General features: G+C 44.3%; 1 protein-coding gene across 3 annotated transcripts; it reads right to left on the bottom strand.

Moving 5' to 3' along the window:
• Positions 1-175: 175 nt before the first annotated feature.
• On the bottom strand, positions 176-16,739 carry socs7 (suppressor of cytokine signaling 7). 3 transcript variants are annotated; one of them, XM_047577776.1, is made up of 10 exons: positions 14,719-16,739; positions 13,851-13,930; positions 9,185-9,289; positions 7,255-7,389; positions 6,983-7,128; positions 5,896-6,064; positions 3,886-4,014; positions 2,448-2,583; positions 1,335-1,478; positions 176-1,097 (listed from the first exon to the last, which is right to left on the bottom strand). In XM_047577776.1, the coding sequence occupies exons 1-9, from the start codon at positions 16,278-16,280 to the stop codon at positions 1,358-1,360; spliced, it is 2,583 nt and encodes an 860-aa protein (XP_047433732.1). In that variant the 5' UTR covers positions 16,281-16,739; the 3' UTR covers positions 176-1,097; positions 1,335-1,357. The 3 variants fall into 3 exon arrangements, with proteins under 3 accessions (XP_047433732.1, XP_047433733.1, XP_047433734.1); XM_047577777.1 differs by lacking the exon at positions 7,255-7,389; XM_047577778.1 differs by lacking the exons at positions 7,255-7,389; positions 9,185-9,289.
• Positions 16,740-16,771: the final 32 nt, after the last annotated feature.

The following is a 16,771-nucleotide window of genomic DNA, read 5'->3' as shown; positions in this document are numbered from 1 at the left end:
TGACAGGAGACGTAATTAACATTTAAAACCATCTTGTGACAATTCGGTGTTCTTCGAGTGGATGTTACTTAGACATGTAGCTCCCACCTAGACCAGACCAGACCAGGCCAGACCCCCCCAGCCCATAGCAATGACAGCAGGATGCAGCCTGACACACACACAAAAACACTTTTGTGCCCTTGTGCCACTTTTGGAGGCACAATATCAGGAAGGTGGTCATAATGTTATGACTGATCTATGTGAACATCTTTGTTTTTCTTATTGTTGATTTGTTTTCTCCAAAAACTGAGCAGCAGCTGTGGTGTAGTTGTGAGGGAAACACCTAAATTATTTAAGAAACAGCTGACGATCTGCGAGTGTCATTCCGCTCCATAGATTTAATCAAGTGATGCAGCTAGAAATGTTTTTTGGTAAACCAGTGGATGCAAAAAGCAAAAAGGGATCTGGTTGTTGCTGTATATGTCTCTGTTTAATCGGTGGAAATAAAGTGTCAGAGGATCAACTCCAAAAACAAAGAACTGAAACCGTTTCCTCAGTAAAAGCTGAACTCAAGTGTTTTCATTTTCGTTTTTGCTGCTGGACTCAATAAATAGTTTGATGGTTGTGCCTCTGTTGCCCTGCCTCTGTGCGTACATCTATCTACCCCGAGGGGCAACTTTCAACCCAAAAACTCCTCATTTTGACAGAATGGAAGGGAAAAAAAACAAAGAAATGGCAGCAAAGAGCAGTTGTACAAATCGACCAGTGCATTGTGTTTCAGAAGTCCAGCTCAGCAGGAAACCGGAGAATTGAGTTCATAATCCACGCACGGCCTCTTTCTCTCTTTTTGTTTTTCCTGCCAGCAGCTTTTCAGGCGAGACCTTCCCTGCAGTCCCTCCTCAGACGCGACCCAGTCCTTCTTCCTCCTCCTCCTCCGTATCTGCACATCTGTCCCGCCGTCCATCCAGCTGCAAACAGTCATCCCTCCTCTCATTAGTCCACATTAACACAGGGGAAGGTCCATCTCAGTCCAGCTGGACACGCAGGCGTCCAGGGACTCTGATCGGCTGATGCTGCAGGACTGGCAGGCCGCTACAGACAAGTCCTCCGTAAGAAACCTGCAGACAAGGTGAAGTGGAACTAGATTAATGTGATGCCAAATAATGCTTAATAATTAGTGCATAAGATCAATCAATTAATCAACATTCTCTGTTCCTTCATATAGAGCAGCGTCCCCATTTCGGATTTGGTTCAAGCTTCATATTCCTCATACAAAAATATCCCCAAAAAAAAGAAATTTCTTGCAGAAATCAAGAAGCGCAACAATCATCACGGCCGCTGTGACGCTCGCTCACTTGAGCCGATGAGACCTCTGCTGCTACGTCTGCGACTCGGCCTCCTGCACAGCTCCCACCACCCTCCGGATGCTCTTGATTGACAGGTACATCTCCTCCTCGGGGTCGTAGTAATAAAATTTACTCAGGTAGGAGATCAGCGGCCTGAGGGGGGAAAAGAAATAGAAACACGAGAAACAACAGTTACAAGTCAAAGGCCGAAACCAGACGAAAGGTTTATATTATTATTATTACTGATTAAAACCTTCGACAGATACTACACGTCCTCATCGTGTACAGGGACTCTCTCTGGGAAGCTTAGCTGAGCTCACACTTTCAGATTTCTATTTGTTTTCCAGTGAAAAATCCAATTATTAATTATTTCGATCTCACTCAAATAATGAAACCTCTGCCAATATGGCCGCCCATCAGGCCCATGTACTTTTAACCAGCTTCTTGCCGTTCTTAAATAAAGGCTTTTAATACTTTTAAAGTTCCCTTTTGGATCTTTTTTTTTTTATTCTCCTGAGACCCTGCGTCCTCGTATGGGGACATTAAGTTTTAAGTTTGTGCAATCACTATATATATACATATATATATATGGCCTTTATTGCCTTAATTATTATAATATTGAGTGAATTAATCCCTGTGTCCACACATGAGGACATTTTTTCCCAAGAACCACTTCCACTTCAAAGGCGATGCTTAGTTTTTATAGCTCTTAATGAAATGGAGAAACTGAAAATTTATACCAAACAAAAGCTCAGGTCTCAGGAGGTTAATGAAATCATATGTCAGTTTGTTAAACACATAGACTCTTACATCTAAAACCGTTATTCAACTAGGACTCAGATATTTTTCTAGGAGGTGAATCTGGCTCATATTATATAAAGGTAACTGTCTGTAACATTTGACTGAATGAATGAGCAGCGTAGCTACAGAAAAAGATACACAATCAACATTAGACACCAAAGTCCACAGAAAGTGGTGGATCGGTTCTTATTGAACTCAATCTGACGTGGTATTAAAATGAGATGCCAGCTTTATAAAAATGTCCAGGTGTCCTTCTTCACCCGTCATATAGGATGTTGTGTGAATGTGTCCAGACTTTAAGAACTAACAGGAGCCGCGTACCTGGGCAGTGGAAGCTCCTGGATGTGGTCGATGCGAACTATTTGTCGGATGCAGAAGCGACAGAGGTGTTGTAGTGATTTCACGTTGCTGAAGCGAGACACGGGATACAGCAGCTGGACTGGAGTCGGAGGAAGCCCTGGAACGAGGAGTAAACGTGATTTTCTGACACTTTTCCATCCCTGTGCACTTTGGTCTTGGTATCATATTTAGCTTTAGTGGCTACAGACACACGTTAATCACAGCTGGAAACCTCTAATGGACCTCATCTCCTCCTCTGTGACTTTCAAACACAGACCATTAAGGACTGAAAAATGTTTTTAATTTTTTTATTATTATTACTTGTTTAAAAAAAATTCCATAAAAACTGAAATAGCAACTCTTTTAGTTCTGTTTTGGTCTCCACCGACTCCACCGGAGAGAAATAAAAGTCTCTTTAGCTTCTTTTTATTTCTTTGTGCTGATTTATTTCAGACACAATAACTTATTTGCATGAACTTAACAGAACAACAGGCTACTCTCCTACACGTTAACACTCCTTGGCACGATCAAAAACCATCATGGTTACAAACTCTATTAGCTCTGTTTTGGTCTCCACCTCCTCTGAAGAGACATATCTGTCTCCTCCGTGGACGTTCAGATGGTAGCAGTGAGAGTCGTGGAACCAAGACAAGCTAAACCTAGTGATGAAGATCTTAACACTTTTTTAATTCAAAGGAAAACTGATTATTACGTCATTAAACAGTTGAACTCTACTCGCTTATTGGCTAGAATTTGTCTAAAAACCTGCAGCAATTTCCATAAAACCACAACTACTTCAAAGCAACTCTTTTAGCTCAGTGTTGGTCTCCACCTCCTCTGAAGAGACATATCTGTCCCTTTAAAAGAAAATCTGAAAAAAGTCACAAAAATGACACTGTGAGAGCAGAGAGAGTCAAACCAAACACTCACTATAGAAGATGTTGACACTTTTTTAAAAAAAATATAGATTAGAATCTTTTTAAACTCTCACGCAAGCACAAAACACACACAAAAACACACACAAAAACACACCACGCAACCAACTTTAGCCAAGACAGGACACGTGCACCGATAAACTCTTCGTACAGTTGTTATAATTTGCTCAGTGAATCCATCACTCGGCTACAAATCCTTCTACCCACAACTAAAAACAATGTTTATACTTAAATAATGGAGATTATTGAGGTATTTCTCCACACGCTTCACGACTGAATCCACTACAAGTCATAAAAGCTTCACGGTTAACGACACATGATGAACTCCCACAAACATGAATCATTCACAGTCACAGAGACGGTCGCACATATTCACATCCTCTCCTCCGTCTCTCAGGCACTTCTCGCTAAGTGGCAGCTCACATGCATTTTTGATTGCGTGCCTGACCTATATATAAATATATATGTACACGTTTCTGTTTCACCTGGGACCCTGGAGCGCAGGAAGTAGAGGAATTTTCCGTTCTTGGAGTGCATGATGGCTCGTTCGATGAACTCCACCACAGAGTGGCAGCGGTCCTCGAACTTCGGGTGACACCACAAACTGAACGTCCCTGGAACCAGGAAGAAACGTCAGTGTGTACGTTTATTATATATATTATTATATATATATATGGATGATGTTACACTGGTATGAAGGCTGAGAGCAAACGTTCATCTTCTCGTATTATTGTTTCTCTTCTTTCATGGTTTTAATAATAACTGTGCAAAAATTAGACCTGCACCTTTTTTTCTTTTTGTCGCTCTAAGCTGCAACATGAAGCAAGTGCTGGAAAACAAACAAACCTCAGTTTTCTTTTCTTCCTTTCTTTTATTAACTTGCATGGACAGGCTGCACTGGATCTAATGGCTGTGGAACCTACAGTTATGTCCTGCAGTAAACACAGTCACGTCTCTGTGTTTTTTTTTTACAGGTTCACTGCTGTAAATTTATACTTTGTCCATGAGACAAAATCACAGTGAAAATCACAGCAGACAAATGGTTAAATCACAGTAACTAGAATAGAACTGTAGATAGTAAAGTCATCTACTGTATTTTTACTTTATTGTGTAAATTAAATTAATAAAGTATCTCATAGTATAAACAATGATTATCTGATAATTTTGTCTTTAGATTTTTCTAATTAAAGTTTTAAAGAAGGAAGGAAGGAAGGAAGGAAGGAAGGACGGAAGGAAGGAAGAAATGAAGGAAGGACGGAAGGAAGGAAAGAAGGAAGGACAAGAGGGAGTGAGAAAGGAGGGAAGGACGAGAAGAAGGAAGGAAGGAAGGACGAGAGGGAGGGCGGAAGTAAAAAGGAAGAAATGAAGGAAGGAAGAAAAGAAGCAAAGAAAGAAGGAAGAAATTAAAGACGGAAGGAAGGACGAGAGGGAGGAAGGAAGGAAGGAAGGAAGGAAGGAAGGACGAGAGGGAGGGCGGAAGTAAAAAGGAAGAAATAAAGGAAGGAAGAAAAGAAGCAAAGAAAGAAGGAAGAAATTAAAGACGGAAAGAAGGACGAGAGGGAGGAAGGAAGGAAGGAAGGAAGGGAGGATGAGAGGGAGGGAGGAAGTAAAAAGGAAGGAAGGACAAGAGGGAGCAAGGAAGGAAGGAAGGAAGGAAGGACGAGAGGGAGCGAGAAAGGAAGGAAGGACGAGAGGAAGGAAGGAAGGAAGGAAGGAAGGAAGGAAGGAAGGAAGGAAGGAAGGAAGGACGAGAAGGAGGAAGAAATGAAGGAAGGAAGGAAGGACGAGAGGGAGGGAGGAAGGAAGGATGAGAGGGAAGGAGGAAGTAAAAAGGAAGGAAGGAAGGAAGGAAGGAAGGAAGGGAGGGAGGAAGGAAGGAAGGAAGGATTTCTTGTCTTCTCGTTCATGAACTCGTTTCCGGTCTGTGCTCGTTAATTAGTGCGGATCATGAGGCCTGAGGCACATGTGACCTTTGACCTCTGACCCCTGAGTCCAGCTGAACGTTTAAAGGGTTTTATTCCAGGATCAGGTCTGAGCTCCGTCCTCTGGTCTTTTTACGCTTTGCTGGACTAAACGTGGCCTCGCTCCGTCTCTCCTGCCTCCACACACACGAGGAACGAGCCTCTGCTACTGAACCGAACTCATCAGAATCTAAAACACAAACACGTGACGCGTCGGTCACTCGGGCCACGATGTGGAAGCCTCTCGGGCCGCGGTGCGTTCGTGCACACGGGACCGAGGCTGCGGTGGCACGTCTGCATAATGAATGTTTGTCTCCGCGGCCTCATGGCGGTGACTCATGAACGCACCGTGTTACGTTTGTCGCCCGTGTGCAAATGTGCATGTGTGTGGTTTTGTGACGTACTCATGCGTCAGCGTTGCAGCCACGTAAATTGGCTGAGTAGCTCAGTCGAGCGGGTGTACCTAATAAAGTGGCAGGTGAGCGTATTCACCAGAGTGTGATGATGATGATAGAGTAAATAAACGCGTCTCACCCCTGTAGTGCTCCATGCGCGTGTGGTGCGTGACGCCCTGCGACCTGAAGCTGAGGCTCAGGATGTATCGAGGGTCTGAACTGTCCCGGACCAGGAAGGATCCGTCCGGTTTGCCCTTCAGCTTCATCTCTGCGTCCTCCCAGTTCATGGGACCCCAGTACCAGCCGCACTGCAGGTCAGAGACGCCCCCACCACCACCACCATCACCATAACAACCAAAACAAAACAAATAAAATAAAAAAGTCATTCAGGTGAAGTGACATTGAAATAACCTGCTCAACCTTTACACAGATGAACTCAACTCATGTGGCGTTTGATAAATAAATGACATTTCAACAATTTAAACTTCCAACTGACAAAATGATCCATTCACATATACCGATCAGCCACAACATTATGACCGGTTACAGGAGTAAATAATAGAATAATAATAATAAAAAAAAAGGGTAAAGAAGAGGGCGAAGGTAAGAATGAGACCGGAAACAACGTAGGAGAAGCTGGAGGGAGATTTGCTTGGTGTAAATTAATTCTTTGCTGACGGCTGATTTATCTGGGAATCAGCCACAACATTATGACCACTGACAGGAGAAGTAGACTAAATAAGATTTAAACGCTCTTGTGACAGTTCAAAGTTCTGCCGGGAAACTTTAGGACCTGGCATTCATTCATTTTGATGTTCCTTAGACATGTAGCACCCACCTAGACCAGACCGGATGCCCCCCCCAACCTCACAGCAACGACACAGACACACAAAAACACTTTAAGAACAACTAAAATAAACATGAAGAACAGCATAAGACCTGGCCTCCAAATCCTCTAGATCACAAACTGATCAAGTATCTGTGGGATGATCTACAGTGGCCCCTCCCCTTAAAGACCCCCCACCACCAACAACATTCAGCACCCTCAGAAGGCCCATGTCCATTCATTTCACTGATGAGTCACAACTGTTTTGGAGACTTACACAATATTAGGAGGGTGGTCATAATGTTATGCCTGATTAGTGTAGTTACTGATAAATCGGATACATAATAGAAAAGATGGTAGTTTTGTTTGTTAACTTCCTCTCAGCCCCAGAATGTCGTACCTTCTCCAGCTCCCTCAGGCTGGCGGTGAAGTTGCTGGCCTCGGACCTGCGCAGGGCGCACAGCATCGGGGGAGGAGCCTGTCTGGAGGTGGGCGGAGCATCAGCCGGCGACGGGTTGGAGTGAGGAAGAGCCCGGAGGAAGGTGTCTAAAGCAGGGACGACATGAATCACTTTTAGCACACGTGGTCACGTTGAGGAAACCGACGGCGCTCAGTTTACCGAGATGAGAGCCCACCTGCCCCCACCTGCCCCCACCCCCAGACACGTCTTACCATTCAGGCTGAGACTGTGCTGGATGGTGGCGTGGGAGGGAGGAGGAGGAGGAGGGAGAGGCAGGGGGAGGGACTGCAGGGAGGCGCCCATGACGCTGACTAGAAAGGGCCCAGGCTGAGGCCCGGCTATGTCATCTGGAGGAAGGAGAGGAAGGTTAAGGAGAGTCGGACAGAGGAGGAGGACAACAAGGTAGAGGAGGTGGGGGAGGACGGGGACGGGGGAGTGAAGTCAGGGAAGGAAGGAAGAAACTTTACCTCTTAAGACTTTACCAATAATGGTGTGTCAGAGGAAAAAACAAGCTCCACTAGCAAAATCAACTATTTATCTTCCTTTACTACTGTGAACATCCACATATACAGGTGCCCCATCCCACTGCCTGAAACATGAAATAAACTAGAAAATAAAATAATAATAATTAAGTGAAAAAATAGGATAAAATAAATAAAAAGAACAATATAAAAATAAAATAAATTTAAATTAATCAGAAAAACAAAATAAATAAAAATAAAAACAAAAAAAAATAAATGAAGTATTCACAATTTGCATTAAAAAATAACTTATTTGCAGATTAACTAACTTTATTTAATTAACTTATTAGATTCATTAAGGCAAATAGAGACAATCATTTTACAAAATCTGGCAACTAAGTAGTAAATTTATCATAAGGATGAAGTGATTCAGTGTCATATTCTACTCTAAGGAATGAGCTGTGGCAAAGTTTTAGTTTGTCTGTGTTTTTTTTTCTTTTTTTTGTCTTTTATGCATTTTGTTTTTCTCATATTTTTTTCCTTTTTCTTTTTTTTTCTAGATTTTCTGGTGCAAACAGACTAACCATAGATCTTTACAGCATTACTAGAAAGAAGCAAAGTATAAAATATTCAATCAAATCATCTTGTATTTAAAAAAAAAAAAAAAAAAAATCTGAGTTAAGATTTTTTTTGCTTGTCAAAAATCCTTAAAATAACCACAAAGTTCTTGTCTCCGAACAAAACATAAGACGTATTTCTTTGATGAAAGGGTTTTTTGCTTTCTTTTTGCAGCGTAGCTCGGAAGCCAGAGCGTCATCCACATACTGTAAAATACTTTGTGGCAGAACGCTGGTTTGGAGCAAACATCCAGTCAGATCGTTTGAGCTTCATGTGGTGATGGACAGAGCTGAATTTGTTCACCGTATTTTACAAGTAGCAAATGAATCTTCAACTTCTTTAAGAGCGACCAGCACTCAGCAGGAGGAGTTATAAAACTCCTGTGGTGCCTTTTAGTTGGATAAATCTACTACTAAACTAAATATTCTTATTGATATTAAAAGAAAATGAAGCCAACCTTGTGTTTAACTAAAGTCTGGTGCATATTTAAAGGAGACAGTCTTAGAGACAGACTCACTGAGAGGTTGGTCTAAGTTTACGTTGACCAAAAGGGAAATTTAATTTTAAAAAAAATAGGAACTAAACGTGGAAAAACTTTAAATTTAGCCGTTTGGTTGCGTCAGAAAAAAACAAACAAAACCATTAGAAGTAAAAATAGTCAGGTCTGTGAAGCCCAAACAAGAACATAACATGTTCATTTCCCCTGTTACAGACTATTTGCCCGTGAGGAGACGGAGAAATCAGTTTCTTCTTTGCTATCTTGCCATCGATTGAGTCATAGCATCCGGATTTCAAATTAAATCTGGAGTTTGCTGCTGACCTTTCAAAGCTCCTCCAATCAGATTAGGGCAGATTACAAAAAAAAAAAAAAAAAAAAAACTGGTGGACGGGCTCCAGAGACGCTCGTCAGAAAACTGAATTAATAAGTATTTTTCATCTGCACTCGCTGCGGTGAAGCTGGAGAAATGGATGCGCTTGTGTTTGAGTAAGTGAGAAGAGAAACAGAAGCAGAGAGCGACAGGAAGCAGAGGAGGAGGAGGAGGAGGAGGAGGAGAAGAAGTACCTAACAGACTAAGACTTCGGCGTGGAGGAGGAGGAGGTGTGGGGGGGTGAGGCGTGCTCGCCCCTCGCTGCGAAATATCCACATCCACCAGAGAAACAGTCTCACCTGGAGGAAGAGCAGCAGATGGGGAGGACAGAGGAGACAAAGTGAGAAAGGAGGAAGTAAATATGCAGACAGTTTAAGAAAAGGGAAAAAAAAGGGGGAAAGTGTTTTGTTTTTGTTTTTTTGTGCAAATGTTGTTTTGTCTCTTCTGCAGAGTGACATTACAGCTGCTTCCAGGCAGGATGTTTGTGGAAAATTACACCGAGCTAATCAGGGCTAATCGCCGCAATAAAGAACAACGTCCCATCTCTAGGCTAATTGAGATGCTGCAGATTCACTGTTTACCAAAGTCACATTCTGCAGTTAGAAGGGAGGGGTGGAGGGGGGTGGAGGTGACGGGGTGGTTGGGTGGGGAGGGGGTCGGTTACTGGCAGCGAAATACACGAAATCAAACATTAGAGGACGGATCCCCCGCCGACCTCCTCCTGAAAGGCCGGACTCACTAAACCGAAGCGTCTCCCTCTCATCTCTATCGCCTCCCTTTGAGTGGTGGAACATCACAGATCAGATGGTGAACACATGATTTCAAGCAGCTCAGCCTGCCTCCTATAGAGAACACAGTGGGAACCTCCTGAGACAACGCATCCTCATATGGAGACATCAACTTTTAGGTTTTATCGCAGCTTAATCTGCTTCATTTAAACCATCGGTCTTCAACGTTTTTAAGGCAAAGGATCCACAAACTGATGGAGACGTTAAATAGGGACCCACCTACTAAATGTGTTCTATATTAAACTCTACCTAGCGCTATTTATAAATATACATTATTATGATTTTGCATTCAACATTAAGCTATCCCTTATCCCGTTACTAAAATATGTTGGATTCATGTTAATGTGTATTTAAAGAAACTTAAATTTGTGATGGAAATATAAAAAATATATAAAAAATGTCTAATCAACCAAAGATTTTGCGACCCCTCCCATGCAGTACCTCTGTGGACCCCCTGTTGAAAACCTATGATTTAAGACCATCGTCCTCATTAGTGGACGCTTCAGTCTGCCATCTAATGGTAGCAAAGGTTAAAACTTATTTATTTATGCTCATTAACGCTTCTAGTTCGATACAATGCGGCGTTAGCATGTATCGTATAATGTATAATTAGCATGTACTCGTTTGAAGACGTCGGGACGTCATTGTTCGCAATTCTGTCTTTGCTCAGGTATTAAAAATAAATAGTTCTGTCACACACTGGTGACTTTTTTATAACATAAATAATGAAATAATCCCAGTGTCCACATACGAGGACATTGATTTTTTCCAAAAACTTCCCTTTCAATGATGATGCTTAGTTTTTATACGTCTTAGGTTTTACTAATCCCAAATATCGTGGAGAAATTGAAAATTCATGCCAAATAAAAGCTGAGGTCTGAGGAGGTAAATGTTTCTGGAGGTTTGAGGGGGAAAAAAAATCTTCAATTAAATATAAATGTGTGAATAATGTGACAAACTAGAATAAACGTCTGATCCCTGTCTCACCACAGTTACAGCTGTTACATAAGCTACTCTGCAGGAAGCAAGACATTTGTTCTCGCTTTTACCCGGCAGAACTTTTTTTCCTCGTGTGGTGTCTGGTTATTAATGGTGGATTCTATTTATCGCCGAGGGCGGAAGTCGACTCTGGGAATGACGTCACATCTGAGTTATCAACTTTCCACGGAAGTCTGAAAACAAGATGGCCGCTTCCATGAAAGCAATTGCGTTATCCAAATATAACTTGGTGGAAACTTGGTCTGTTCAACATTTACATTTTTGAGTGAAATTAAAGTTTAAAAAAAATCATGAAAAAAATCTTGATATTAGCTAATATTATTGGTATAATGTTGTTAAACTAAATTTAGGCTATTTAAGTTACACAACTTGTAAATCGAACAGATTACTTGAACCAACTCGTGAGTTTTTACTAGAATTATTTACAGTGATGAAATACACAAGACCACACGAGGTAAAAATTTATAAGAATAATATAAAAATACACAACTAATCACAGTTTGCCACAATGGTGTTTGGATCTGTTTTGGTTTTACCAGGCTAATGTTTTTAGCCGTTGTTAGTGAGACATGGGCTTGTAGTTTCCATATAACATGAAAAACTTAAATTACACTGTAACAGCATTTCAACACATGTATGGGTGAAAATTCTGTCTGTACGGCCGATTTAATGCAACAAAAACTAATCAGAATCAGCTTCTAATTACTGTTTACATACGGAGCGGCCATCTTGGTAACTCAGCTCGGGGGTAGTGAGGATTCTGCGACTTTCTGAGTAGAAAAATCCAACTGCGAACTCAGAAAATTCTACTTCTGAGTACAAACGTAACACGCCAGTCTTGTGAAATTGGAAGTGGTTGTGGTTAATGCGCAAAAGCAGAAATGCTAGCAGTCACTCTGTGAGCTCCCAGATGCTAATATTCACAGTGTGACCACTAATGTGTCCTGGGTAAAGATCAGACTGTGTGTGATCTGGACATCGGAAAATAATTAGAAAAGTCGACGTCTGCCACATTTCCCACAATGCTTAGCATGTATGCTACAGTGGGAGGGGCCTATGAGGTGTGGTGTAAATGACCTGGTCAGAACGAACTCTGTTCTTGTTCTTGAGGTGAGCAATTAATCTCGTGGAGGATGTAACAAGCTGCTAATCTTAGCAACTGCTAAGATCAGTTAAATCTTGAAAGCTGAAGCATTTACATCTCTGCTTTTACATCTACTTTACGTCCAACTCTGTGTTCAGTTCTACTCAAAAACTATTAACTTCCACCTCTTTTGTTCTGCCCACTTCCACTGTCATGAAAGTCATTAAATATTCAGTACAGTTTTAAAAGTGTCTGTGAGGAACTGGCTTAAATTCCTCCAGGCTGCTGTAGTCGACTGATCAGCAGTACTGTATAAGACCAAAGCACAGATCCTGTGTTTAGACCAGAGGTTTGACCGGGACACCTGACACCTAATGTACATGATTATTTAATCTAGATGTTGCACCTTGATTGTTAATTGGAGAACTTAGTAGGGTTTCGTTGTCATAAATGTTGAGCTTCTTGGCTGTCTGGGTAGGACATCAAACACACATCCTTCCTGATATGTGGATACCTGTTCCCAACATTTTAGTGAAACTCAAAGCCCCAAAGCAAAAAGGCTTAATCGGGTCACGCCAATATTATAATAAATATATTATTTATCATTACACTCAGCAACAATAAAACCCACTTTAATATTTTAAATTCTTGTCCGGTATATTTAATATTCATGCCCCTGTTCTGTCTGTGAATGGGGCTGTTTTTAAGTGCATGTTGCAGAGTATTTTGTGTATTTCCATATCTTTTTAAAAGCATGGCTGAACTTTGCCAGTTTCGTTATATGATGCATAGTTCTGGGTCCTGTGGGTTGAGGGGAGGTTCCTCCGTCTGTGGCTCATCCCACAGATACTGGATCAGTTTGGGATCTAGTGCTGTTCTTCGTAATTTCTTTTTAGTTGTTCGTAAGGTGTTTTTGTGTGTCTACCTGTCTACGGGACGGCAGCTACTATCAAGGAGTGTCATTGCTATGGGGTAGTGGTCCATGGTCTGGTCTGGGTGCTACATGTCTAAGTAACATCCACATGGATGAATGCCAGGTCCAAAAGTTTCCCAGCAGAACACTGAATCATCACAAGATGGTTTAAATGTCATTTATGTCTCCTGTCGGTGGTCATAATGTTGTGGCTGATCCGTATGTATCTGTAAACATTCCTGTTTTCCATTAGTTTATGTTCGGCTGCGGTTCAGGAAGCAGTGAACGGCATTTTCCACAGTTTTCTGACATTTTCTCCACTGAAGAATCAACAACAAATACACTAAAGTAATATTAATATTGGAGCTGTATTAGTGGTGGAAATGTCCAGAGGCTTTTGGGAGACGTTGCCTTGAATCGATGTTGCTGTGCAGCTTTGAACACGTTTAATACTTTAAAACATACAGCATGATGATAAAGGTCAAAGCGACTCAGTGGCTCGGCATTAACGTTTTCTCTGAATGAAACAGGATATAATCCTGCAGGATCTTTGTCGTTCTCTGACCGTGCACGTACATTTTCAGACCTGGATGTGAAACGGAGCAGTGCTACAAGTTACGTGACGACACCGAACCCCAGAGAGAAATGAGAGAAATCAGAGAAGACTCGTGGAAACCTTTGCGTGGGTCGCGGTCGAGGGAAATATTCAAGTAACGTACAAGCACCATCAAGCTGCATCTAAGTGCAGTATTGAAGTGAATATGCAATGGACAGAGTTAAACTAGGGAGCTTATACATCTGTCTGGAGAAACGTTGTTTATTTGTGAACATAAATTTGACCAAATTGCTGCTTCAAACGCTGACCAAATGTCCTAACTCACTACACATGTAATAAAATTCAAGGAAAAGTGTCAAACAATGACTCAAACTTGTCCTTTTTCTACGTCCTGTGATGATGAAGATGAATATTTTGACTTGGCCGTCGAGCGAAATGACGGTGGAGATATTTTTAACGTCTCACGGTGCTATTTTCTGAGTCATTAAGAGCACGTTGAAGGGTGACACTTAGCCCTTACCGGTGAAAGCAGAGAGGGAGGCAGAAAGGGAGGCAGGGGAGAAGGCACTGTGGGCCCTGGTCAGTCTGGGCTGGCTGTGGCTGCAGGACAGTCGTCAAGACGGACAGAAGAAAGAAGGAAAGAAAGAAAGAAAGAAAGAAAGAAAGAAAGAAAGAAAGAAAGAAAGAAGGAAAGAAAGAAAGACAAAACCACCAGAGAAGAGTTAGTGTGCAGAAGGAGCATTAGTAAAGCAGCTGCAGACATTCAGAAACTTTTTTTTTTAATCGTGCGGGCGTGTGCGGCTCAGTCTCTTTTGAAAACTTATTTCTTTCCTCCTCTGTTTGATGCTCTTTGGCTGTGGCACTCCAAAAAGCTTCTGAAGCGATGTTTTTTTAATCACAGTCTTCCCTCAGTGTTCTCCCGCGAATAATGACGACTAGGCAGTGAGGAGGACAGAGGAGGACGAGCCACAGAGGAAAATATCTCCATCTAATGATGTGTAATACCGGCAAAAAAAAAAAAAAAAAAAAAGTTTGGAAAGAGGAAAAGCTGCCAGGTGAGAGTTATTCTAAGTTCTTAGAGAATAAAACTTGAAAAATGCTTTGACCTGAGTACAGAACCAGTGACTGGTTCACACTATATTTTGAGGAATGCTAAGGTTTTCTTTCATCCAGGACTTCAAAGTTGGACCATTCTGTTTTCTAGGTTTCTGATGTGGCCTGTCTTTGGTTTGTTTAACCTCTGACCTCCACATCATGACAAAGAAATCAGAAATCAGTTCTATTTTACATCACAAACAACCTTTCTCTGTGGCCTACATCTACCCAGATTTTGGACCTTGATTCACCCCTGATTTCACTTAATCCACAAACATGGAGAACCTCCTCACCTGTCTGCGTCCTGCTCAGCACCAGCTGTGCTCGCCATGTCCACCAGACTCCCTGCAGAAGACACTGAGTAGGTCACGGAGGGCCTCTTGTCCAGGAGGTGACTGGAGCCGCTGCAGCTTTTAGTCCGGAATAGTTTACTCAGTCGGATTTTTAAAGAGCCCTTTTTGGACTTCCCTGGAACTTTTAGCGGCTTCTCCCCACCGGCGGCCCGGCCCGCGGGAGTCCGGGGCGCGCTGGTGCACCGCTCCGGCCGCTTCCTGGGGGTCGACGCCTGGCTCGGGTTCGGGCTCGTCGCCCACGGTGAGTTCTGGACCGGCGTGGGAGACGGTGACTTGACTGAAAAGTGCGTGGCGACCTCCGGGTTCCCAGAGCTTACCTGCGAGAGCCGGCTGGACAAGTTCCCGTGGAGGCTGCACACCTGCGCGCCGAGGTGCGCCACCGCCGCCGCCGCCGCCGCTTCGGTCGCCGCCGGAGCCACCTCCTCCACCGGCCTCCTCAGCTCCAGCTGGAAGCTGCTGATGGAGAAAGACCCCGACATTTTTTGCACTATTTCCTTCTTCCTGTTGAGTAAAAACTCGCGGCGCCCGCTCTCGTCGTCTGCCTCGTCCTCCGCGCACTCGTCCATGCCCAGGCCGTCGACGTCCCCGCTCCCCAGACCCTCCAGCACCAACAAAGCGTCGCTAGTCTCCGTCGGGTCATCGCCGGGCTCCACTCCCACTCCGACCGGGCCGTGCGCACCCTGACACGAGCACTGCGGGAGCTCCCCTGCTTTCAAGAGCATCTTGGGCACCGCACCGACACCCAGCTTCCCGAACCGCCGGGCCAGCTCAAACACGGCGCCCTCGCGGTCCCTGGTGGCACAGCCCCATTTAGAGTCGATAACGGTGAGGGCAGTGGATCTCTCCGACAACGCCGGCCATTCGGGCGGGGTGGCGATGAGAGGATGCCCGCGGCACAGCTCCGCAGCTCCCTGCATCTCCGCAGACACGGAGACTGGCGGATGCGCCCCCCATGTCCGGTCCAGCAGGTTTTGCTGCTGCTGCTGAACGTCCCTGGGACTCAGAGTGTTGTTATTCGCAGCTGGGCCGGAGAAGCCGGAGCCCGGGCTCTGGTCCAGAGCATCCCTGGGCTGGTTCAGACGGTCCAGCTCTAGAATCCCCTCTCCGTTCCGCATTATGTTGGAGAAAACCAGCAGCTGAGGCCGTAGGCCGGGGCTGGTAGCGAAGTCGAAGCCCTGGGCCTCCATGGAGCTCTGCTGCGGCGGAGGCGCGCACAGCGGCGCTCGGCTCTCCGTCCCCGCGGAGGAGTCAGGTGCAGCCGAGCCCTGCTCGCCGCTCGGCTGGGCTTTGTTCAGGTGGCCGCTGGGATGCTCCAGGCCCGGGTCTCGACCGATATCCAAGCCCGCTTTGACGCCGCTGTGAGCCAGGACCTCCTTCCCCAGCCCCGGCACCACCGATCCCGGCGGCAGGTTCCCGTTTTCTGCGTCCAAGCGGTCATCCTCGGCCGCGGAAACCAGGCGCATCAACACGAAATCGGGCGACATATCTTGCGCGTTGTTCATAATTATTAGTCAGGATCACGAAGCGAGAATTACGGGCGATCTGCTCTTCACATAGCTAACCGCGGAGATCTCGTTCCCGTTATAAAGAAAGGGCCAAGCCTCCCATAAATAGGCTAAGAGCGAAAATGCCACAGAAAAGGAGGAAATTTTCTATCAGGCGATGTTTTCATCCTCCTCCCCTAAGACAGGAGCGCATCCATCTGTCAGATATCTGGGGAGATGTGCGCAGTTTGCTCCCGGCAGCAGGCGGACCCCTGGGTCAGACATGCGGTCTGGTTTTAGTGGAATAAAAGCCCGTGGAGTCTCCGGTCAGTGACCACAGTCTCAGCCTCTGTGTTCCCAGCCAGGCCCCACCCGCTCCTCCTCCTCCGCTCAGCCCATAATACCACTTTACGAGCCCCGATGATGAGAACCATAAATCCGTCTGTGGCATTTTAATATCACAGGGTTACCTGATTCTGCCTCACATTGCGCTGCTTTTACTCACGAGA

Source organism: Mugil cephalus, chromosome 2 (assembly GCF_022458985.1).
Source record: "Mugil cephalus isolate CIBA_MC_2020 chromosome 2, CIBA_Mcephalus_1.1, whole genome shotgun sequence".
In the NCBI taxonomy this organism is placed as follows: Eukaryota; Metazoa; Chordata; class Actinopteri; order Mugiliformes; family Mugilidae; genus Mugil; species Mugil cephalus.
This window is presented reverse-complemented; position numbering and strand designations above follow the sequence as displayed.